General features: G+C 40.8%; 1 protein-coding gene across 2 annotated transcripts in view; it reads right to left on the bottom strand.

The window, feature by feature from the left end:
• Positions 1 to 1,797: 1,797 nt before the first annotated feature.
• rhpn2 (rhophilin Rho GTPase binding protein 2) overlaps positions 1,798 to 24,946 on the bottom strand; it is a 71,875-nt gene continuing 48,726 nt past the window's right edge. Inside the window, exons 8-16 of one of the 2 annotated variants that reach the window (XR_010000627.1) lie at positions 21,763 to 21,950; positions 20,827 to 20,983; positions 17,701 to 17,820; positions 15,165 to 15,359; positions 14,310 to 14,386; positions 11,197 to 11,343; positions 8,869 to 9,024; positions 3,073 to 6,192; positions 1,798 to 2,964 (exon numbers count right to left, since the gene is read on the bottom strand). Coding sequence is in view for 1 of the 2 variants with exons in the window: in XM_062961930.1 (XP_062818000.1) it covers positions 5,935 to 6,192; positions 8,869 to 9,024; positions 11,197 to 11,343; positions 14,310 to 14,386; positions 15,165 to 15,359; positions 17,701 to 17,820; positions 20,827 to 20,983; positions 21,763 to 21,950 (1,298 nt within the window). In the remaining variant the exon portion in view is untranslated. Of the gene's footprint in view, positions 6,193 to 8,868; positions 9,025 to 11,196; positions 11,344 to 14,309; positions 14,387 to 15,164; positions 15,360 to 17,700; positions 17,821 to 20,826; positions 20,984 to 21,762; positions 21,951 to 24,946 lie in introns of both variants that reach the window. The other variant, XM_062961930.1, reaches the window with a different exon arrangement.

Here is a 24,946-nt window from a genome sequence, read left to right on the forward strand (position 1 = left end):
TTTTAAAGGAAAGATATAGACGTGTAAATGGTAATATTTCACAGCTGGAAAATCCTGTTAGTCCTGGCTTGAATAGATCTATTGAATCAATTTAATTTACCCAACTCAACAACTGATTAAATAAGCCTAATTGGGATTAACCAACAGGATTTTGGTGCTGAAAAGTCTTCAGAGAAGTAGATTTGAAAACTAGTTGGAAGAGACCTCAGGGGCCATCTAATCCAAGGCCTTCCATGGAGGAAAAGCACAATCAAAGCTTCCCCAACTGATGGCCACCCAAGCTCTGTTTAAACGTTTCCAAGGAGGGAGCTTCTACCATACTCCGAGGCAGAGAGTTCCACTGCTGAACAGCTTTTACAGTCAGGAGTTCTTCCTAATGTTCCTCCTTTCTTGTCATTTGAACCCATGGCTCCATTGGGTCCTTGTTTCCAAGGCAAAAAGAAAACAGGCCTGCTCCCTCCTCCTTATGACGTCCTTTCACATATTTAAATATGGCTCCTCTCATGTCTCCTCTCCACCTTCTCTTCTGAGGCTAAACATGGAGTGATAGGGAGGAATATAAATAAAGTATTATTATTATTATTATTGACACAACGACGTTGTATGACACAGCAAACAAGATAGATATGCTGGATTTCGTTTCACAAAATCACAAGTCGAACACTTCCCAAGTGTCTAGGACTGTGTGATGTATTTTCGGATGATGATGATGATGATTATTATTATTGTTATTATTATTATTAACACAAAGACATAGTATGACATATTGTGCCAAATTGCTATATGTGTGTGTGTGTGTGTGTGTAAAGAAATCCTTGCAAATTTGGTTTGCAAAGGGAACTCTGCAAAAGAGCTCTTTTTGCAGAGGCAAGGCCACGCCTAAAACAATGTATCTGTTTGATGGCAGGTGGCTGAGAATGTCAGTTGGAATTTGAGCTTGGAGAGAGAGCACAGAAAAAGACAGGGCTCTCTAGCTACGGCCAAGTAGTATTTTTGAATATGCTATGCTGTATATATTGATGCTGATTGATTAGTTATTGTTCTTATGCAACTACATGGACATTGTATGATTGCAGAACTGTTTATTTGATTTCAACTCAACAAGCAAGAGTAAAGTTTCCATTGTTCTTTTAATTCCTCTGCCTGGTCTGAGTTTTCTTTGCACATGGTGTTAACTGGACGCTACTGATTCCGCTATACACTCACCTGGTAACATGACACAGCATATTATTATTATTATTATTATTATTATTATTATTGACACAAAGACATAGTATGACACCGCATATTATTAATATTATTAATATTAATATTATTATTGTATTTGTAACTGGAGTGATAAGCAAAGTAACTGTATGCTAAATACATGAAGTTTGTGAGTAAACCAACTATGTTATTTTTAAAGAAGTCTGTTTATTTCTGTCTCTTGAGAGCATGATTTAAAGGCAAATATATTTTAAGGGAGAGATGTTTTTGGGCAACTAAAAGAACACTTCTGAAACTTTGTTAGATATGTGTGTTTTGTGTATTGGCATATCTTTGTGCCTAACTGTTCAAAGAAATATCTAGGTACATCAGTTTAACTGCTGAGAGACCTGACTGCCAAAAATTTATGGTATAATTTTTCAAAAGGTTGTGACTTTGAACAAGGCCATGCTTTTCCAAAGATCATAAAATCTCCAAAAGGTTATGAAAATGTCAATTTTACAAAAAAAAATTAAAAATGCAAAAAGTTGGGACAAAGTTAACAATGTGGCTCGCGGTGAATGAATTAAAATAATAATCCATAAGACTCTGTGACTCGCTACATATGTTTTATTATGTGCTAAGATCAGTTCTGAGCATCAATTCAGATATTGCACAATAACAACAACAACAACAACAAGAGATCAAGAGCAGCCGCTATTGATGATTTCTTTTCCTTTCACAGAAGGATAGAGAAGAAATAAACTGGTTTGCATCTGCATTCTTAACAAGCATCAACAGGCGAGAGAGGCCTCACTGCTTCATCCTACTTGCAATGCAATTGAAGACAAACACTTGTCCAAAAGGATTCTTAAATAAGACTTTAAAATGCATGTATTTACACCTAATATGTATAAATACAAAACCCTAAAAAAAAGATAGATGAGTTCATACAAAGTTTGATACACCAGGCTTTCAAACAAATACAATCCCCAAACCGCATTACCTAAAATTTCCTATCAGGGAGATCGATCCCCTTCCCGTCGCCATGAGTTCAAATCAAAGCAAGGAGTTAATCTATCAATCAAACATTGCGAGATCTACCCTGTAGACAATACTTTTAGACTAACACTACTGTGTTAGCAAGCGTCAACTTTAAAGAGAGAGAGAGAGAACAGCAGCAGCAAATGTCCAGAAAAATATACGACCAGTTGGACGGGTTCCTAAATGGGTGACTGCTCCTAAACGTCTCTTAAGGCATAGTTAGTTCCATTGTAAACTACTTGGAACAAGGCATTGGGTATGCAAAACCTCACATGACAGCAGTCCTTCTGCTACTAAATTACAGGTATATTTTACAATGATACTTGGCAGGCATTTGGGAGTTTGATCTGGGCTAAAAGAACTTGTTCTGTTTCCATCTTCCCAACAAGGAGAGTCCATTCCTTTGCAAGGCAGATAAATCCACTGTCATACAATTCTTACTGTTTTAATTTCCGAAGCCGCAGAAACAGGTTTGCTTCATCTTCGGATATTTAAATCTGGTTACTGTATTATTTCTCTATCCTTTCTCCTCCAATCTGGGGCGCTGCTTAAATCGATTTGGCTTCACAGATGCAAAGATGCAGATGGAAGAATGTAAACAAGGCAAAGTTTACTTCTGAAATATCTGGACTAATAATATTGTTTATCACAGATATGGGCAAACTTCGTCCCTCCTTCCAAGTGTTTTGGGCTTCAATTCTCACAATTCCCAATAGCCTACCGGCTCCAAAACACCTGGAGTCCAGGTGTTTTGGACAAACTTCAGCAAACTTCGAACTCCATAGAATCATAGAATCTATGATTCTATGGAGTCCGAAGTTTGCCGAAGTTTGTCCAAAACACCTGGAGGGAGGGCCGAAGTTGGCCAATGCCTGGTTTAGCAGCAAGTCGGTGGCAACATCTTTCAATCATGTTCCCATGGAAGCAGGAAACCAACCTCCCATCTTCCAAAAAGTAACCATGTTTGCTAAAAGGCTGGTGGAAAATAGACTTTCAACAATATCCGCAAAACACACGGCATCTCCAGCCTGACTATACCAGTGGTTCTCAACTTGGGGTCCCCAGGTGTTTTGGCCTACAATTCCCAAAAACCCCAGCCAGTTTACCAGCTTTTCTGGAAGTTGGAGGCCAACACATCTGGGGACCCACAGGTTGAGAACCATTGCTCTATACATTCATTACAGTAGGGCCATAGAAGCGTTTATCTTGCAGACTCATCCCAATACATGTTCAAGAACTATTTGGAGGCTAGAATTCAGGAGTGTCGTCCAGGCCAAGCCTTGATGGAACAAACTCTGGCCTTTCCCGGCAACATTGGTACCCGAGGACCTTTATGTGTTACAGCGGTACTGAAATATCAATTCATTAAGAAAAACACACGCACACTAATTCTTTGGAAAGCTAATAATGTTGAAAGTGGGATGATGCTGTTTTTCAATGAGAGGTCCACCCAGTGCAGCATCCAAATCAACACGAGACTTGAAACTGAAATGGGCACAAATTGGCTCTGCGTCGTTTTCATAATATACTGAGCCATCTCGCCCATAACACGGGGTACAGCCATTTAATGTGGTTGTTAATCAAAACCAGGAATGTCTATAGCAGTAGTTCTCAACCTATGGGTCCCCAGGAGTTTTGGCCTACAATTCCCAAAAATCCCAGCCAGTTTACCAGCTTTTCTGGAAGTTGAAGGCCAACATATCTGGGGACCCATAGATTGAGAACCACTGGCCTGGAGCTTACCCGCACTTCAGGTTAATGTAAACACTGGAGCTGGTTATGAATCAGCCTCATCCTTTGCATGGGGCAGTGTTGTCACTATGATGGTTTCCCTATGCTCATCAGTGTTGGGAAAATGGAGGGATGCTCACCTTGTTGGTGGTCGTTCATCCCATAGCATCAACCTCGGAGCTGAAGGAAGTTTGAGGGCATTGCTCAGCATTGCTGCCAATGCAAGCAAAATTATCCATGCCATGGGGAGAGGCTTTCTGCAGTTCCAAGGCCACTGCGATGGCAACAAACGATGGGCAAGGCAAGGACGGTTGTGCTGCAGAGCCATCCACTTGGATCTACTGGACAGAGAGGACTCTTCTCCTCCTCCTGATACTAAAACGTGCACACCAAGGGAGGATCCAGGATGGGCCCAAAGGGGCAATATTTCAAACCAGTTCCAGGTTTTGTCACTTGAGTTTAACACAACAGATTTAATTTCCACCATGTAATTTACCTTATTGAGTAGAAATGGGAAGGCCTGGGGGAAAAAAGTGCTTTGCAGTGGCATTTTTTCCGCGGAAAAATTAGGGGGGAAAAGTGTGTAGAATATCTTCTTTTCCAATATAGTAGAGTTCTGGTTATCCGATTTCTGCTTATCCAACACACTGTATTATCCGTCTTGCCTCTCTCAGTGGGTGCCTGGCACCACAGACTCTGTCCTCACGGCAAGCACCGGATGCTTGGAGAGCCTCCCTGTGCGTTGCTGTTTTTCTAGGCAGCAGGGAGCCATCTGAAGCCGGTTGTTCCCAGCCAAGCACCCGGTGTGGAAGCTGCTGCCTAGAAAATGAGCTGTTTTCTAGGCAGCCAGTTGCTTGCCGGGAGGGAAAAATCTCCTCCTTCCCAGACAAGCACTCAGCATGGAAAAGCCCCTTGTGCATTACTGCCTAGAAAATCAGCTGTTTTTCTAGGCAGCAGGGAGCCATCTCAAGCCGGTTGCTCCCAGCCAAGCACCCAGTGTGGAAGTTGCTGCCTAGAAAATCAGCTGTTTTCTAGGCAGCCAGTTGCTTGCCGGGAGGGAAAAATCTCCTCTTACCCAGACAAGCATGCAGCCGGCATGGAAAAGCTTCCTGCACATTGCTGCCTAGAAAATCAGCTGTTTTTCTAGGCAGCAGGGAGCCTTCTCAAGCCGGTTGTTCCCAGCCAAGCATCTGGTGTGGAAGTTGCTGCCTAGAAGCTCAGCTGTTTTCTAGGCAGCCGGTTGCTTGCTGGGAGGGAAAAATCTCCTCTTTCCCAGACAAGCATCTGGTGTAGAAAAGCCCCCTGCGTGTTGCTGCCTAGAAAATCAGCTGTTTTTCTAGGCAGCAGGGAGCCTTTTCAAGCCGGTGGAGACTTTTCCCTCCTGGCAAGCACTTGGCTTGCCAGGAGGGATAATAGGGTTATCAATTTTCCAGCATTCGGCTTCCAGTTTATGTCGGATAACCGGAACTCTACTGTAATAAATAATATATCTATGACGTGGTATTCAAACCATATAATGGCTTCGGAAATAGATTTTTTTGGGTTTTTTTTTTGCCTCCAGGCCATCCCATCTCTAGTACTGACTGATCTCAGCTAAGTTTTTTGGACTTCAGTGTAACCATTTCCAATGTAACCAATAAGTGAATGTTGTGCCATCTCAGTCATTGATTCTCTTATTTTTGCAAGAATCCAGGGGATGCTCAGTACACTTTAAAATTACGACTTGACCATGGCACAATGACAGACAATCCTTCATCGTCTTTGCAGAGAAGAGTCATGAGGAAACGCATACAGATGCTTCAGAGGAGTTCGGTAGCAAATGAGATAATTCCTGATTAAAATGCCTTGCTTTTCCAGCATAAGGAGAAAAGGCACCGTCCAGATTTGAGTTGGCCTATGGAACCACAGCCATTCCAGATTGACAAGACTTTACAATTACATGTTCATGGCACAAGGAAGACTGCTTTCCCAGTTCTAATACAACGAGCTGTCTGTACTCAGAAGCGTGAAGGGAGAGGTGAGCTTCTTCTTCGCTGGAGAACTTCCCGTCACCACGGAAGGAAGGCAGAGCGTGCTGGCGGCCTTCTGCCGGTTGTTCTTCATCCCCCAGCTCAGAAAGGACAGCTTCGGGGTCGTTTTCTTGGCCTTGTCGTTCTTGTCTTCGTCCATGGCCAGGCAGATCAGAGAGTAGGTCTTCTGCATGCCCACAGAGTAGGTTGCGCTTTTGTTGTGCTGTAGCGGGGAGAAAGAGAGAGCATGAAACAAATTAAATCGGTCATCCGTGACGGGTCAACAACATTTTACGAGACAACAAAAGGACACACAGTGTGTGGATCCTGTTCCGAGACAGACCGCACCATTCTTCGGCAGTAATTATGATGTTCCCAGTTTGGGCACGGGCCAATCCGGAGCACCGGACTCCAAGAATTTCACTTGTTATTAGGGTTTGATGAAGGCTCGTAATGGAACAACTTTGCAACGCTTTGTCCAGGACGCTGTGTTTCTCAGAGAGGCCTCTCTGCACAGAACTCAATCTCCCGAGAAAAATCACTCGCATCAACTTGCGCAGTGATATAATTAATATGGAGGGAAAAACCTTGAAATTATTCCCTTATTTCCAGTCTAAAGAAAAATGCAGTACAGTAGAGTCTCACTTATCCAACATAAACGGGTCAGCAGAACGTTGGATAAGCAAAGATGTTGGATAATAAGGAGAGATTAAGGAAAAGCCTATTAAACATCAAATTAGGTTATGATTTTACAAAGTAAGCACCAAAACATTATATTATACAACAAATTGGACAGAAAAAGTAGTTCAATACGCAGTAATGCTATGTAGTAATTACTATATTTACGAATTTAGCACCAAAATATCACGATATATTGAAAACATTGACTACAAAAATGCGTTGGATAATCCAGAACGTTGGACAAGCGAGTGTTGGATAAGTGAAACTCTACTGTATATATCTATAGATATATCTGTAGATCTGTTGCATTGTTGCTCCCTCCCTACATTTTTCTTAAGAGTTCGGAATTTGGCATCAAAGGTTTTCATGGCCAGAATCACTGGGTTGCTGTGAGTTTTCTGGGCTGTGTGGCCATGTTCCAGAAGCATTCTCTCCTGACGTTTCACCCACATCTATGGCAGGCATCCTCAGAGGTTGTGAGGTCTGTTGGAAACTAGGCAAGTGGGGTTTATATATCTGTGAAATAATGTCCAGAGAAAGAACTCTTGTCTGTTGGAGGCAAGTATGAATGTTGCAGTTGGCCACCTTGATTAGAATTATTTGGACTTGCAGCTTCAAAGCCTGGCTGCTTCCTGCCTGGGGAACAAGGCTACACAACCCGGAAAACTCATAGCAACCAATAATAACAACAATAATAATAACAATAATAATAATAATAATAATAATGCACAGCCTCTTTAAGTATCCTTGTGGAGAGAAAAGCAGGGTATAAATAAACAAGAACAATAATTCATTCTAATACTAATAATAGATACATAGTCGCTTTGAGTCTCCTTGTGAAAAGAAAATAATAACAATGATAATAATAATAACAACAACAACAACAATAATAATAATAATAATGCATAGCCTCTTTAAGTATCCTTGTGGAGAGAAAAGTGGGGCATAAATAAACAACAAGAACAATAACAATAATTCATTCTAATACTAATAACAGATACATAGTCGCTTTGAGTCTCCTTGTGAAAAGAAAATAATAATAATAATAATAATAATAATAATAATAATAATAATAATAATAATGCATAGCCTCTTTAAGTATCCTTGTGGAGAGAAAAGTGGAGTATAAATAAACAAGAACAGTAATAAAAATAATTCATTCTAATACTAATAATAGATACATAGTCGCTTTGAGTCTCCTTGTGAAGATAAAGAGGAATAATAATAATAATAATAATAATAATAATAATAATAATACACAGCCTCTTTAAGTATCCTTGTGGAGAGAAAAGTGGAGCATAAATAAACAAGAACAGTAATAAAAATAATTCATTCTAATACTAATAATAAACTCAATTGACAGACCCAGTCTTTTAAACTTGTACACTTGTATCTATATTTTATAAATGCATTTTATGAATGTTATATGTAAGTTAATTTTTTAACTGATTTATAGTGTATTGTACTGTTTTTATATGTCTGTTTTATTGTAAGCCGCCCTGAGTCCCCTGTTGGGTGAGAAGGGCGGGATATAAATATTGTAATAAATAAATAATAAATAATAGCTACATAGTCGCTTTGAGTCTCCTTGAGAAGATAAAAGAGGAATAATAATAATAATAATAATAATAATAATAATAATAATACATTCTAATAGTGATAATAGATACATAGCTGCTTTGAGTCTCTGGGAGAGATAAAGCAAGGTATAAATATAATAGAAGTAGTAGTAGTAGTAGTAATAATAATAATAATAATAATAATAATAATAACATATCTTCCAGGGTCAAGTACAAGGGCAATGAAAAGAGAGGGAAAATGAGCCGAATGCACTTTTGAAGACAGGACCCCCCGACAAAATTAATTATTTAAAAAAATATAATAAAATTCTGCTGTCTAGTAATATTAGGGGTTCCTTCCTTATTAGCCAAATAACAATACAATATCTCAAAAATAGTTTTATTAACGAAAAAGCAAAGTTACTTTGTCTACTTGGAAGTAAGTCCCATTTATCCCCACATGGGGTTATGACTTAAAACAGCCTTACATTTATTAAGATTGGAGCCTAAGTAATTGTTATCAACCAATTTAAAGCTCTCTGCTTGAGCGGTGATGGCACGATCGTCAGCATAGATGAAACTCTCTGTGCCTTCTGGCAATGGCAGTAATTGTTAAAATGACTGAGACTTTCGGTGAAGTACCGTCCCGCTTTACTTACCAGGGAAGCTGCCGTATCTTGGCAGCTGATCACCTGGATCTCCATCTCCTGGTCTCCCAAGTTGCGCAGCTTTTCCAAGACTTCACTGACTCCCAGCCATTTGCAGTCTGCGCCTTCGACGGCAACAAGGCAGTCCCCTTCTTTCAGACCTGCCAACTTTAAATGATAGGGCACATCTTAGGGTCAGAAAATGAAATGTTTCTGCAGACAATTTAGGCCCTTCATGCTCTCTTAAAAGGCAAGAAAAACCTGGGCCACCCTCGGCCCTCCCTCCAGGTGTTTTGGACTGCAACTGCCACAATTCCTAACAGCCGGTAGGCTGTTAGGAATTGTGGCAGTTGCAGTCCAAAACACCTGGAGGGAGGGCCGAAGTTGGCGCACTCCTGCCCAAACCCATAGTTTGCTGTTTAAGGTTAAAACGGCAGAACTATGATGAATGCTTCCCCCACTACAACCCAAAATCAGAAAAACACTTTGAAACGTTATTTCTGGTTTCAATTTAAATGGCAGTAGTGTCAGAACAAACAATGTTATAACCATGTTACTCAGGTTCTGGAGTTAGGAGCTTTGAAAAAAAAAAGGTGTTTCCATCAACCAGTTATTCATCTTCCGCTTATCCGACACACTGTATTATCCGATGCGCCGGCTTCTTGCTCCTCCCGATGGAGGCTGTGCTTGGAGCCTTAAAGAGGCTGTGCTTGGAGAGGCCTGCTGTGCATTGTGTTTTTCTAGGCAGCAATGCGCAGCGGGTCTCTCCAAGCCGGGTGCTTGCCGGGAGGGACCGAGATGAGACTTGGAGAGACCCCCTGCGCGTTGCTGCCTAGAAAAATAGCTGTTTTCTAGGCAGCAACAGGGTTCTTCAAGCCCTGTGCTTGGCAGGGAGAGAGGAGACTTTTTCCTCCCAGCAAGCACCGTGCTTGGAGCGTTGCTGCTTAGAAAAACAGCTGTTTTTCTAGGCAGCAATGGGGCTCTTCAAGCCCGGTGCTTGGCAGGGAGAGAGGAGACTTTTCCCTTCCGGCAAGCACCAGGCGCTTGGAGAGGCCCCTTGCGCGTTGCTGCCTAGAAAAACAGCGTTGTTGCCTAGAAAAACAGCTGTTTTCTAGGCAGCAACGGAGCTCTTCAAGCCCGGTGCTTGGCAGGGAGGGAGGAAACTTTTCCCTTCCGGCAAGCACCAGGGGCTTGGAGAGACCCCCTGTGCGTTGCTGCCTAGAAAAACAGTGTTGTTGCCTAGAAAAATAGCTGTTTTCTAGGCAGCAACAGAGGTCTTCAAACCCAGTGTTTGGCAGGGAGAGAGGAGACTTTTCCATCCGGCAAGCACCAGGCGCTTGGAGAGGCCCCTTGCGCGTTGCTGCCTAGAAAAACAGCGTTGTTGCCTAGAAAAACAGCTGTTTTTTAGGCAGCAACAGGGCCTTCAAGCTTTGTGCTTGGCAGGGAGAGAGGAGACTTTTCCCTCCCAGCAAGCACCGTGCTTGGAACGTTGCTGCCTAGAAAAACAGCTGTTTTTCTAGGCAGAAAACAGCTGTTTTTCTAGGCAGCAACGGGCTCTTCAAACCTGGTGCTTGCCGGGAGGGAAAAGTCTCCTCCCTCCCGGCCAAGCATCTGGCTTGGAGTGTGGAGAGGCTTGGATAATAGGCCCTCTCTATTATCCAACAGTTTCAGTTATCCGACATTCAACCCACCCGTTTATGTCGGATAACCAGAACTCTACTGTACAAATAATCCCTAACTCTGGATTCTGTTATAAGAAACCACAATTAGCATTAAACTGCAATCTGAAGGTTAAACTGCATACAAGAAGGTGGGAGGCATGCATGGTTCGGTGGCGCAATTCTAACCCATGCTCCAGAAGATAATCTGAACAGAAAGAACCACAAACGCTGGGAATTTTGTTCCAATGAGAGCTTTCCCGCAGCACTTGCATCGCTTACAAAATATAAACAACCCAACAGGCTTTCACAGAACACACTGTGCTGTGCATTGCCCTTAAATTATAACGTTTGAGAAAGCTTGGAGAAATTCAAGCAATGATTACAGTGCTTTTTGTGACGAAGGGTCACAGTTCACAGCTAAATTTACAACTGGAAATACTGGACAAAACCCCCTCTTAAACCAACAGTAGGATTTGGAATGTGTTGCATTCATGACAGGCTTACTTCAAATATTTTTTTTCTATCCTATGTTGGTGAATGACTTTTGTTAATATTTAACCGCGAAATATGCATTCTACCCTTTGGAGAGAAAAACAAAAGTGGAAGGTCACAGGAGCAAAATGCTAAGCTTGAAAGCAGAGGCAAAGCAAAATGAAGCAATTTAAGTGAGACGTCTTACCGCTGCGAGACAAGCTGGATCCAGGCAGTAAACGTGGACGGGTGGCCCGCCTTTCAGGGTAAATCCCAGATTCCCGGCTTCACATCGGAAGCGCACAGTGCGAGGAGCCGTCCACCTCTGCTTGGCCGAAAACACCGCAAGCGGACCCTGAGATGCACAAAACAGTGTGTTAAACCGGCCTCTCCATGATCTACGCATCTTTAAATCTATATATATAAAAGAGTGATGGCATCACGGCGACCCACAAAACAACAAAACTACAACCCCCCCCAACCTCGAAATTTGACAACACAACCCATCATCCACGCCACTAGGTTGATACAACAAAAAGAAAAGAAAAATAAAGTCCTAATTAGAGAGAGAGAGGAATAATTGCTTTTATCCAATTGCTGCCAGTTAGAAGGCTAAGCTCCTCCAGTTTGGTCTCCTAGCAACCCAATAAAAAATAATAAAAAACACTAAAAAATAATAAAAAACACTAAAAAATTAATACAATAAAATACTATAATAACAGAAAATAACTAAAAATAATACAAGAAAATAATAAAATATAATAAATAAAAAGATAACTTACAATAAAATTAATTAAAAAATACAAATAACGTCAAATAAAAATTACACAACAATTTTTAACCAATACCACCACCACTTTGCCACAGCAACGCGTGGCCGGGCACAGCTAGTCACATCATAAAAGTGTTCTCATTCATAAGGAACCCCTCCTTGCTTATCTAGGAATATCCTTCTAATTTTATAGTCATGTACGTGGTGCATGTGCCATTCCACTTTGCCTTGACACAGATGTAACACATTCCATTCTTTTAGCCTGGTGAAGTTTGGAGGAGGATGGACCACGGATGATGGGATTTGCAGTACTTTCAATCACTTTGGGCTCCCACTGACCACTGCAACTCCCACTAATGACGGATCAGGACTAAACTTGCCACACAGACCCCCTCCATGACCAACAGAACATACAGGAGCGGTTTTGGGGGAACTCACAAACTTGAGTGGGAGTTATAGTTCACCCTGCATCCAGAGAGCATTCTGAATCCCACCAATGACTGACATGGACCGAACTTGGCACACAGAACCCTGATGACCAATAGAACATACTGGAGAAGTTTGGGGAACTGACCCTCTCGTGTGGAAGTTGTAGTTCACCCATATTTAGAGAACATTGAACCCAGCAACGGATCTGGACCAAACTTGGCACACATACTCAACATGGCCAATGATAAATACTGGCAGGGTTTTGGGGCGATTGACCTTGAATTCTGGGAGTTGTAGTTCACCCATTCAGAGAATACTGAACCTGGCTGATGACGGATCTAAACCAAGTTTGGCCACACACACACGGCCAAGAGTGCATACTAGCCGGGTTTGAATATTTATTTATTTATTTTATTTATTTCAATTATTTATACCCTGCCCTTCTCACCCGAGGGGACTCAGGGCGGCTTACAAGTGGCAATTGATGCCGTTACACTGATATACAATAAACTAAAATGATTAAAACAGTTAAAACAGTCATAAAATACAGTAGAGTCTCACTTATCCAACACTCGCTTATCCAACGTTCTGGATTATCCAACGCATTTTTGTAGTCAATGTTTTCAATAAATCATGATATTTTGGTGCTAAATTCATGAATACAGTAATTACTACACAGCATTATTTCATATTAAACTACTTTTTCTGTCAAATTTGTTGTATAACATGATGTTTTGGTGCTTAACTTATAAAATCATAACCTAATTTGATGTTTAATAGGCTTTTCCTTAACCTCTCCTTATTATCCAACATATTTGCTTATCCAACATTCTGCCGGCCCGTTTATGTTGGATAAATGGGACTCTACTGTAGTCATAAAATACAATATACAAAGTTTAAAACAATGCAAAGTGCTTATGCCATTCATCCACCAAACGTTATAGAAGAGCCGTAATTCAGACCGCGTCGAAGCCAACACATGCTTATTCTTCAAATGCCTGCGTACATAGCCAGGTCTTCAGTTTTTTTCTGAACCCCAAAAGGGATGGGGCCTGCCGAATGTCACTGGGGAGGGAGTTCCACAGCCGGGGAGCCACCACCGAGAAGGCCCTGTCTCTCGTCCCCACCCGCCGTGCCTGTGAGGCGGGTGGGACCGAGAGCAGGGCCTCTCCAGAAGATCTTAAGGTTCTTGTGGGCTCATAGGGGAAGATACGTTCGGACAGGTAAATTGGACCAGAACCGTTTAGGGCTTTGTAGGCCAAGACCAGCACTTTGAATTGGGCTCGGTAGCATATCGGCAACCAGTGGAGCTGGCTTAACAAGGGAGTAGTATGCTCCCTGTAAGCCGCCCCAGTTAACAATCTGGCTGCCGCCCGTTGTACTAATTGGAGCTTCCGGGCCGTCTTCAAAGGCAGCCCCACGTAGAGCGCGTTGCAGTAATCCAGCCGGGATGTGACCAGAGCGTGGACCACCGTGGCCAAGTCAGACTTCCCAAGGTACGGGCGCAGCTGGCGCACAAGTCTCAGTTGTGCGAAGGCTCTCCTGGCCACCGCCGAGACCTGGGGCTCCAGGCTCAGCGATGAGTCCAGGAGAAGAACCCCCAGACTGCGCACCTGTGTCTTCAGGGGGAGTGCGACCCCGTCCAGCACAGGCTGTAACCCTATTCCCTGTTCGGCCTTGCGACTGACCAGGGGGACCTCTGTCTTGTCTGGATTCAATTTCAATTTGTTAGCCCTCATCCAGTCCGACACAGCGGCCAGACACCGGTTCAGGACCTGAATAGAGTTGATCTTGGGAAATGGGAGTTGTAGTTCACCCACATCCAGAGAGCACTGAACCCAGCAGATGACAGATCCGGACCAAACTTGCCACATAGACCCAACATGGCCAACTGTGCATACTGGTGGAATTTTGGGGTGACTGGCCTTGACATCTGGGAGTTATAGTTCTCCCATATTCAGTGAGCCCTCTGAACCCCACCAATGATGAATCTGGACCAGACTTGGCACATAGACCCAACTTTGCATAGGTCAGGGTTTCATTATGATTGACATTGGCACTTATTAGCAGCAATGATACACACAAGCAAACATTGAACTGATATATAATTCCATACATACCAGCTTTTCAAAGAAGTCTTTGACTTTCACCTTGGAGAACTGGGGAGCAATAGTTTCTACTTTATGGTCTGTCTTGGCTATGAAGAAAACCAAACACAATTATTTGTTTTTAATTCTCATGCCAAATAATACATATATTATTTTCTCCCCATTTTATCTCCACAACAATTGCAGGATGGGATAAGTTAGAGCAAATACTGTTAGAGGCAGTAGATATAAATAAATCAAAGCTTTACCACAGTATAATAAAGTGTCACTCACGCTTGTGTAACAAGTAACAGTATCTTTACTTCAGTTCAAAAGATCAAATAGGGCAACAATATATACAGCAGTCTCTCTGAATTCACACAGAGAACAGAGGGAATAAACAGTTCTTTTATATAGTCTTTAAATGTGCCTCATTTGCCTTTATTTATATATCAGGGTTCGGAGAGCTGGAAGCCATTTCCTTCCTGACTGTTTCCAGTCTGCACTCTCTTCACTCTCAGAGATGAAAGTGGCAGTTAAAACCATTTGTCTCAGCAACAAGCTAGACAATTGGTCTCAGCAACAAGCTAGACAATCGGCAACAAGCAGTAGCCAATCGGAATTCTGGGTCCTAGTTGGCTCAGCCAATCAGCTGTCGACACATGCCTTTCCAGTGAACCCATTACATCATGGTGTCCTTTTACAAATCTATACAAATACAACTTAACTACGTTCATCTATAAAGACTGAGAGTTTCAATGTAGATGCTGACTTATAATGAAGCCAACAGCTTTGACTATGGTAGAGTTTGCACATTTCTCGCCTTAAATGTCTATGAATTTCAGTATCCATCAGGAACCATGGCAGCCCAGCATGAAATATACTTACGAAGGATATCGGAAGCGGATGACAAACTCAAGAAGTCGTCTTCCAGTTCTTGCTGTGAATATTTAAGGAGGGATCGCTTGTGCGCAACCGACAGGATTTCCTGGAGAACCTCGATGTTCCGGAGCTTTCTGCACATGCTGCAAACCCTTAAGGCTTCTTCGTGGTGGACGATGGCCCTCTTCAAATGGGATTTCCCTAAAGAAGAGCAAAGAGGAGGGCCGTAAATAGGACTGTGGTCCCATGAGAACCACACATTTATATTTTGTATATATTTATATTTTTATATTTATTTATATATTTTTAAATAGACAATTAATTGTTTATTTCATGGAGTGCTGTTACCTTCCCGCCAGAGTGGTACCTACTGATCTACTCACATTTGCATGCTTTCAAACAGATAGGTTGGCAGAAGCTGGGGCTAACTATGGGAGCTCACCCCATCCCGGAGATTCGAACCGCCGACCTTCTGGTCAGCAAGTTCCGCAGCTCAGCAGTTTAACCCACTGCATCATTGCGACCCCTATATATATATATTATTACTTACTACTTTTCCCGCGGTTAGCCCCAGCTCCTGCCAACCTAGCAGTTCAAAACATGCCAATGTGAGTAGATCAATAGGTGCCGCTTCGGCGGGAAGGTAACGGCGCTCCATGCAGTTATGCCGGCCACATGACCTGGAGGTGTCTATGGACAACGCCGGCTCTTCGGCTTAAAAATGGAGATGAGCACCCACTCCCAGAGTCGGTCACGACTGGACTTAACGTCAGGGGAAACCTTTACCTTTACTATAGCACAATATAAGCATTATATATTATTATATTGTACTATACGACTATATTGCGATATTATTAGTAATATTACATCTAATATAAATATACAATTATAATAGTGTATTATTATTATTATGAATGAGCTTGGCAACTCCTTCCCCACAAAACTCTGCCGCTTGCGTCCTCAATGCAGCATTTTGGAGACGATGCGCAGCTGCGGGAAGGGGTGACTGGCTGCTTGAGGACGCAAGCGGCAGAGTTTTGTGGGGAAGGACTTGCCAAGCTCATTCATCGCTATGATAAGTGCCTAGATTTGAATGGCAACTATGTTGAGAAGTGGTATTTGGGTGTGGCTTTCAACTGCATATGGTAAATGTTTTCTCCTATATCCAATGGAGACTCCACCACAGACATCAGAAGAGCTGCAAGGCCAAGAACAAGCCACGAGAGTCAAGACAAAGATCCACCCAGAGGAAAGGTGTTCTTACATCAAGGGAACCACTGACCGCATAGGCAGACTGACGAAGAATCACAACCTACAAACTATCTACAGACCCACAAAGAAAATCCAACAAATGCTATGGTCAGCGAAAGACAAGAGGGATCCTCTCTCCTCTGCAGGAGTCTACTGGATACCATGCAGCTGTGGACGAGTCTACATCGGGACCACCAAACGCAGCGATGCCCAAACAAGAGTCAAAGAACATGAAAGGCACTGCAGACTAATTCAACCAGAGAAATCAGCCATAGCAGAGCACCTGATGAACCAACCTGGACACAGGATATTATTTGAGGACACAGAAATGCTGGACCATTCCAACAACTATCATGTCAGACTACACAGAGAAGCCATTGAAATCCACAAGCATGTGGACAACTTCAACAGAAAGGAGGAAACCATGAAAATGAACAAAATCTGGCTACCAGTATTAAAAAACTCTAAAATCAAAACAGTAGATGAGAAGCAACACTCTGAGGGCAGAGGAGCCCCAAGGACGGCTGATGACTCTGAACAAAGGTTGCCCCTCAGGCAAGAGACAAACCTTTCCAATGCTAATTAGGGTGATTAACTGAAGCATTACTGCTGGCTTCCAACTGACAAAAGACTCTTTTCACACCCTGGACTCTCTCTCTCTCTCTCTCTCTCTCTCTCTCTATCTATCTATCTATCTATCTATCTATCTATCTATCTATCTATCTATCTATCTATATATCTATATCTATATATCTCCTTTCCTTGCCTAGTTTATCCATGCCTCACAACCTCTGAGGATGCCTGCCATAGATGTGGGTGAAACGTCAGGAGAGAATACTTCTGGAACATGGCCACACAGCCCGAAAGACATACAACAACCCCTTTCTTTTATACTTTGTTCATTTTAAATTCCAAAACGTAATCTACTTTCTGGATAACCCTCGTATTATATTGTTGTTGTGTACCTTCAAGTTGTTTTAGACTTAGGTCAACCCTAAGTCGAAAGTTTAGGACAGGGTCCAGGTAAATGACCTTGGAGGGCCACATTTGGCCCACGGACCTTAGTTTGGGGATTCTTGGTATAGGTGTTGCCCATCCATCCATCACTTGTCCCTCCGACCACATATATTCCTGACTCTGTTATCTTTAACCATGAGCACAATTTTCTTAATTTCTGTATGACAACTGTATTGGCTTCAGCTTTTTTAACCCATTCCATATATGTCGTCCATCCAACATGTGCATTGGTCCAGGATGATGGGCGCTGCAGATTAAATGATTGTGCTCTTACCAAGTTGTTTGCGCTGGACGCTGTCCCTGAGGATGGCCAGGGGAGCCAGCCCTTCCGGCATGCGGTCGTACAGCTGGGAGAAGGCCTTTTCCTGCTGGTCTTCGTCGTCATGTGGATTCACTGCCGCGGAGAAAATAAACATATATATATAATGCAAGGGAGGATAAGTGCCTGTTGACTTTCATTTCCTGTCTGGATCGCACGCCTTAAGGCTTGCTGATGCAACGTGGTCTGAATTGCTGCTCTCCGTCTTCCAAAACCAGTTTTCTCAAAGGATTACTATCTGGGCTACGTTCATGTTTCACACTGCAATTGGGGTTGAGCATTAAAATACAGATTTCCCCTCCAAATCTCCTGCATATACTGGGTAGTAAAACTATAGTAAGTGAATAGTCGTGGACAACAGGATCCAAAATAGGATATCATTGTTTTATTTATTATTTTGAAGTACTGCCCAAAGCCAGATGATGATTCCATCTCAGCAAGACAGGGAATCCGCTCTGGGTTTAGACAGAACTTTAAAAGAACTATCTAATATGCTTATTCTTATATTTGTATTTAAATCTTGTTTTATTAATGCTCACCATTTTATCCTTGTATGTTAATGTTTAAATTTTATTCTTGTGCGCAGTTCTGTTTTATGTTATTGTATTTATTGTTATTGTTATTTATATTTATTTATAGTTATTTATATATTACTAGCTGTGCCCTGCCACGCGTTGCTGTGGCCAATTGGAATTGCAGTGAATAGCCTCGCTGCTTCAAAGCCTGGCCGTTTTCTACTAGGGATGTGTAGTTTGTTTGTAAGAACGTAGAGACATGGATGAGGGGTTGTGTTGTCAATTTTCTAGGTTGGGGGGCCTTTAGTTTTGTTGTTTTGCCCAGTGGAGTGATGCCATTCGCCTTTTATAAATATAGACTAGCTGTGCCCGTCCACGCATTGCTGTGGCTAGGACTTAATTTTTCTTTTCTTTTTGTTGTATGAACGTAGAGGCGTGGATGAAAGGTTGAGCTGTCAATTTTCGAGGTTGTGGGGCGTTTAGTTTAGTTGTTTTGTCCAGTGCCGCGATTCCATAACCCTTTTATATATATAGATAGATTGTAATATTACAACAATATATTCATTATATGTATTATAACTATATTATACTAAAATTTATTTATTATAGCTATTACTAGTATATTATAATATTATATTGATTGGAAAATTATAACAATATAATAAATTCATTATATGCATTATAACTCTACTATAATAAAAATAATTTTTATAATACTTATTATAGGTATTACAAGTATAATATAATATTATACTTAGTGTAACAAAAAGTAATATTTCTTATAGGTATAGCTATAAAATTTATAGCTATTTATTATAGGTATTATAACTATATTATATTGTATAATGATATTACAGCAAAATAATAGTGGTATTATAACTATATTATTATATAATAATACTAGCTGTGCCCAGCCACGCGTTGCTGTGGCGAAGTATGTTGGTATGAGAAATCAGATAATCTGTATTTTATAGGCAGTGTGGAAGAGGCCTAAGTGAGGCCTAACTCTGCCTGTCCCCTGGGCTGAGTGGGTTGCTAGGAGACCAAGTGGGCGGAGCTTAGCCTTCTAACTGACAGCAATTGGATAAAAAACAATTATTCCTCTCCCTCTAATTAGGACTTTGTTTTTCTTTTTGTTGTATGAACGTAGAGGCATGGATGACGGGTTGTGCTGCCAAGTTTATTGTTTCTGGGATGTGTAGTTTTGTTGTTTTGTCCTAGGCCGAAATTTCATTACCCTTATATATATATAGATATATATTTACCTGGGCTTGACCCCACGTAAGCCACCCCGAGTCCCCTTGTTGTTATTATTAATAAAGTTGTTGTTATTATTATTATTATTATTAAATTTATTTGTTCATTTATTTGCGACATTTATATCCCTACCTTCTCACCCCGAAGGGGACTCAGGGCAGCTTACAAGTTATATGTACATACAATATATTATATTATTAGCATAGCACAATATAAGCATTATATATTACTATATTGTACTATACCACTATACTGCAATATTATTAGTAATATTACATGTAATATCTAATATACAATTATAATAGTGTATTATTATTACATCGTATTACATTATAATATCATTATCAATATTATGTGTATATACAACATATTATATTATTAGTATAGCATTACATTAGTATTATATATTACTATATTGTACTGTACCACTATACTGCAATATTATTAGTAATATTACATGTAATATCTAATATACAATTATAATAGTGTATTATTATTATATTGTATTACATTATAATATTATCAATATTATATGTATATGCAATATATTATATTATTAGTATAGCACAATATTGGTATTATATATTACTATATTGTACTATACCACTATACTGCAATATTATTATTATTATTACATGTAATATATAATTATAATAGTGTATTATTATTATATTGTATTACATTATAATATCATTATCAATATTATGTGTATATACAACATATTATATTATTAGTATAGCATAATACAGTAGAGTCTCAATAAACGGGCCGGCAGAACATTGGATAAGTGAATACGTTGGATAACAAGGAGAGATTAAGGAGAAGCCTATTAAACATCAAATTAGGTTATGATTTTACAAATTAAGCACCAAAAACATCATTTTATGCGACAAATTTGATAGAAAAAGCAGTTCAATATGCAGTAATGCTACATAGTAATTACTATATTTACGAATTTAGCACCAAAATATCACAATTAATTGAAAACATTGACTACAAAAATGCGTTGGATAATCCAGAACGTTGGATAAGCGAGTGTTGGATAAGTGAGACTCTACTGTATTAGTATTATATATTGCTATATTGTACTATACCACTATACTGCAATATTATTATTAATATTACATGTAATATCTAATCTACAATTGTAATAGCATATTATTATTATTACATTGTATTACATTATAATATTATCAATATTATGTGTATATACAATATATTATGTTATTAGTATAGCATAATATTAGCATTATAATATTATAATAATATAATATTAGTATTAAACAAAGAAGTCAACATTCATGCTTACACTGGTGGTCACCCAAGATAGTTGCAACAAAATAATGCGCCAAAGCTCCGAAATGATCTGATTTGACTTGGACCAGTTTGGACCAAGAGTAAGGGATGTTCTCCTTGACAGGTGCTTGATTCATCGCTATATTGACAAGCAAGTAGGTCTCTCCAACCTAGAAACAAAGCAGAAGAGGCAAGGATGAGCCGTTGCCCAGTCATTAAGATCTCGGTTGTTCATAAAGTGTTGAAGAGAGGACGCCATTGGCCTGTCTTTGGTGTTCAAATGTACATATGGCCAATACGTAGGTGCAATGTCAGAGTAATTTGCAGCGCAGCAGTAGTTGGAGTCAGTGGAACGCAGAACAAAGTGACATCCAGAGACTTTGGTAAAACTATATACAAAGTTTTACTGTAAGCAGTAATAAAGACAAACAGACTTGAAGACAATGGACACAGGAAAGGAGATTCCACCTGAACATCAGGAAGAACTTCCTCACTGTGAGAGCTGTTCGACAGTGGAACTCTCTCCCCGGGGCCATGGTGGAGGCTCCTTCCTTGGAGGCTTTTAAGCAGAGGCTGGATGGCCATCTGTCGGGGGTGCTTTGAATGCGATTTCCTGCTTCTTAGCAGGGGGTTGGACTAGATGGCCCATGTGGTCTCTTCCAACTCTACTATTCTATGATTCTAGGACTTGACTTCTCAGCAGACAGCAGAACAGAACAGAACTGAACTGATGCAATCAGTAATGCACAAACACTTGTGTCTGGACACTCCCCAGTTCCAGCCACACATCAAGGTCAACACAGCTTCTCAGCAATTAACTCTTTCCAGACTATAGTACACTCTGGATGATGTATGCTATACAAACCAAGACACAAATTGCATTTAAACACTATCAATACATAAATCCCACATTAACATGCAAGACCCAGCGTTTCCCGTTGCAGCTTACCTTGGATGCTTCCTGGGCCATTTTCACCAGGGTGAAGAACTCGTTCCGTATTCCCGGAAGGCAGATCTGTTCGAAAACGCACTCCTGCGCCTGAGCGAGCATCATTTTGGTCAGCACGCTTAGCATGGCCGGACTCATGTCGTAACTTGGTGTGTGAGTGAACGTCTCTTTGAGATAATTCAGGACACCTGAAACAGGGTTGGCAGAAAAGGAGGGAAGAAGCAGAGGGCTTATTATGTGGGGATTTGTAAAAGGCACCATGACGTAATGGGTTGACTGGAAAGGAATGTGTCAGCAGCTGATTGGCTGAGCGTGCCAGGGGCCAGAATTCTGATTGGCTACTGTCTCTGGCTTGCTGCTGACAGAAACATTTTTAACTGCCATTTCCACCTGAGAGAGTGACGAGAGCGCTGACTGGAAACAGTCAGGAATGAAATGGCTGCCAACTCTCTGAAGCCTGATTATTTCTGAAGCAAATGAGGCATATTTAAATACTGTTTATAAGAACTGTGTATGCCAATGAAATCAGAAATTTATCTGTTAGGAATGTTTGATTTTCAGCTCTGGCGGCTAGAATGTCCTATGCAAAATTTTGGAAAAAAGATTTAATTCCGACCAAGACACAATGATTAGACAAAATTCTGGAAATAAAAAATATGGATAAGCTGACTTTTTAAAAATTAAAGCAGAGCAATGGTAAAAGTATAAAAAAGACTGACTGGTCAATCTTTGAAGATTACATAAACAAGAACAAATAAAGAACTTTAAATGCATTAGGAGCATCAAGATGGGAGGAAAAGCCTAAATCAGTATCATTGTGAAATTTTCATTGAGTCTAATAGGGTTATGGGCCTTTACCCATACCATTAAGGGCAGAAGGAGGAAGAACGGAAGTCAAATATATATAGGTTTTTTGTTTTTTGGGGGTTTTTTTCTTGTTTTTCTCTCTCTTTTTTATTAGCAATATTTTCTATTTTGATCAATTTTAAAAAATTTATTCTGGACTTTGGTGAACTGTCGGTGTGGGTTTTTTTCTTTTTAAAATTTTATTCTAGATCTATTCTATCCTTTCCTATCGTAAAATTGTTCTCACACTTTCACTGTATTCAACACTTGACAATAAAAAAATATCTAAAAATAAAAAAGAACTGTGTATGCCCTCTGTTCTCTGTAGGCATTCAGAGAGACTGCTATATATATAGTGTTGCTCTGTTTGATCTTTTGAACTGAAGTAGAGTTACTGTTACTTCTACACAAGCCTGAGTGACATTGTATTACACTGCAGGGTATATTTTGGTTCAGAAACTGTGGTAAAGCTTCTATTTATTTACATATTATACTGGAGTCTTTCACAAAGGATTACATGGCGAGGAAAAGCAAAGAGAAAGGAAAGTAGGGAATACGAAGAGGAAAAGAAGCAACCAGGTCGCTCAGCACATGTTTTTGGAAAACCACTTGGAGGGAAGCCTGAGGTTCAGCCGCTACTGGGTTACGAGACCGAAGAAATAGTATCAACCGAGCCAAGATAACATCCAGTTCCATACAAAACTATCCCTTTGGAAAATGAAAAACAAATATTGGCTGCTGCACAAGCACTAAGTAATGCTTTCTGGGACTGAAACCTCATCTCCGCGACTGGTTGGTCAAGTTTACCAGCAAGTTTTAATTGCCCAGTAAAGGCTTTGTTGCATTTCACAAACTTCTTGATGCCTCTCCAAACGCATTAGCAGTATTTGGTGCAAAATACACTTGCTGCTTTTGCATTTCATTGCCTTTGGAGGGAAAGAGTCTTGGGATCCTATTAAAAGTTATCTTGTCTTTAGCAAGATTCATGGGTGGATAACATGACTAGCATTAAAGGGTAAAATCAAGTCTGTGTTTCTGTGATGCCTAGGACACCTTTGGCCCCTGACCCTGTGGCCATTACTGTCCAGGACAAAGAAGACTTTGGTTTTCTCCCACGTCAGCAAGATTCAACTCCTTTCCAGATGCCTTCTGTTGACATCTCCGAGCCAGAGCCAATTAAGGATGCCCTTGAAACAGTGCCGGCTCTCCCAGATTCTCCTGAAGGTTTAGTGTTTGATCGCAGGGCTTTTTTGAAAACAGAGAGATCGCAAAGACAATGCTTGCGGAGAAGTGCCAGATTAGTGGAGCGTGGTGACTATGGCTAAGCCCTGTTCTCTTGGGAAGAATTTGGGAGTTAGACACCTGGCGCGGTGACTGTGACAAGCTCAGTTCTCTTGGGAAGTTTTAGGGAGTCAGGCACCTGGTTTGGGGAAGCTTATGAACTTCAATAAAAGTATTGCGCTGGGAACTTTCCTTCGCGGTGTCAACTTTACTTCTTACTGAGAAGCATCATCGTCTCTAGCTCTTGAAATCCAAGTGGTCTGAAGGTGCGCTTACTCTTGAGTAGACCGGGTGCCGGTCTACCTCCTTGCCCAAGTTTGGACTGCGTTTCAGCTCCTGCACATCCAGTTCCTGCCTTACCCTGAAATCCTGCTTTTGGACATTTAATCCAGAGAACTCTTCTTTGCCTCTTGGTTCCTTTTCCCCACTCAATACTCAAGCCGAGTTTGAGTGTGTTTCGGTTTCTGGACTTTGGATTCTAATATTGGACATAAGACTTTCACTTATTGGACTAATTATGATCTTTCCTGAAAGGCCAATCGCTTATTCAACTTTGCTTCTTAATTCCTTTTGGAACTTTATTTGCCTTAATAAAGATATTATATTGCTATTGGCCTCTGTGTTGGTTTTCGGTGCTCTCGCTGCCTAGGGGTGTAACAGTTTCTCAGAGAAAAGCTGGGAATTTAGATAAAATAGTCAAATCTTCCATTGCTGAACAGCCCCACGTACATATCACTCCCAAAGTCCACAAAAAACAAACAAATAAACCCTCAGTTCTGTTTGCCTTTTCTCTGTATGTACTTCTCTCATGACATTTGTCTCATAAACACCAGATTGTGTTTACGGTTGAAAATCATGGCAACAATCTTCGCTCTGTCCACAAAGAATTACATGTATAAAACAAACACTAGTGCACTATGTTGATGCACAACAGTGCAGAGACGCAACGAAAATTATTTATATAGAAAAACAGAACAAAATGCTGGGTTGCTGTGAGTTTTCTGGGCGGTATGGCCATGTTCCGGAAGCATTTTCTCCTGACGTTTCACCCACATCT

Source organism: Anolis carolinensis, unplaced genomic scaffold (genome assembly GCF_035594765.1).
Source record: "Anolis carolinensis isolate JA03-04 unplaced genomic scaffold, rAnoCar3.1.pri scaffold_9, whole genome shotgun sequence".
NCBI classification, from domain to species: domain Eukaryota; kingdom Metazoa; phylum Chordata; class Lepidosauria; order Squamata; family Dactyloidae; genus Anolis; species Anolis carolinensis.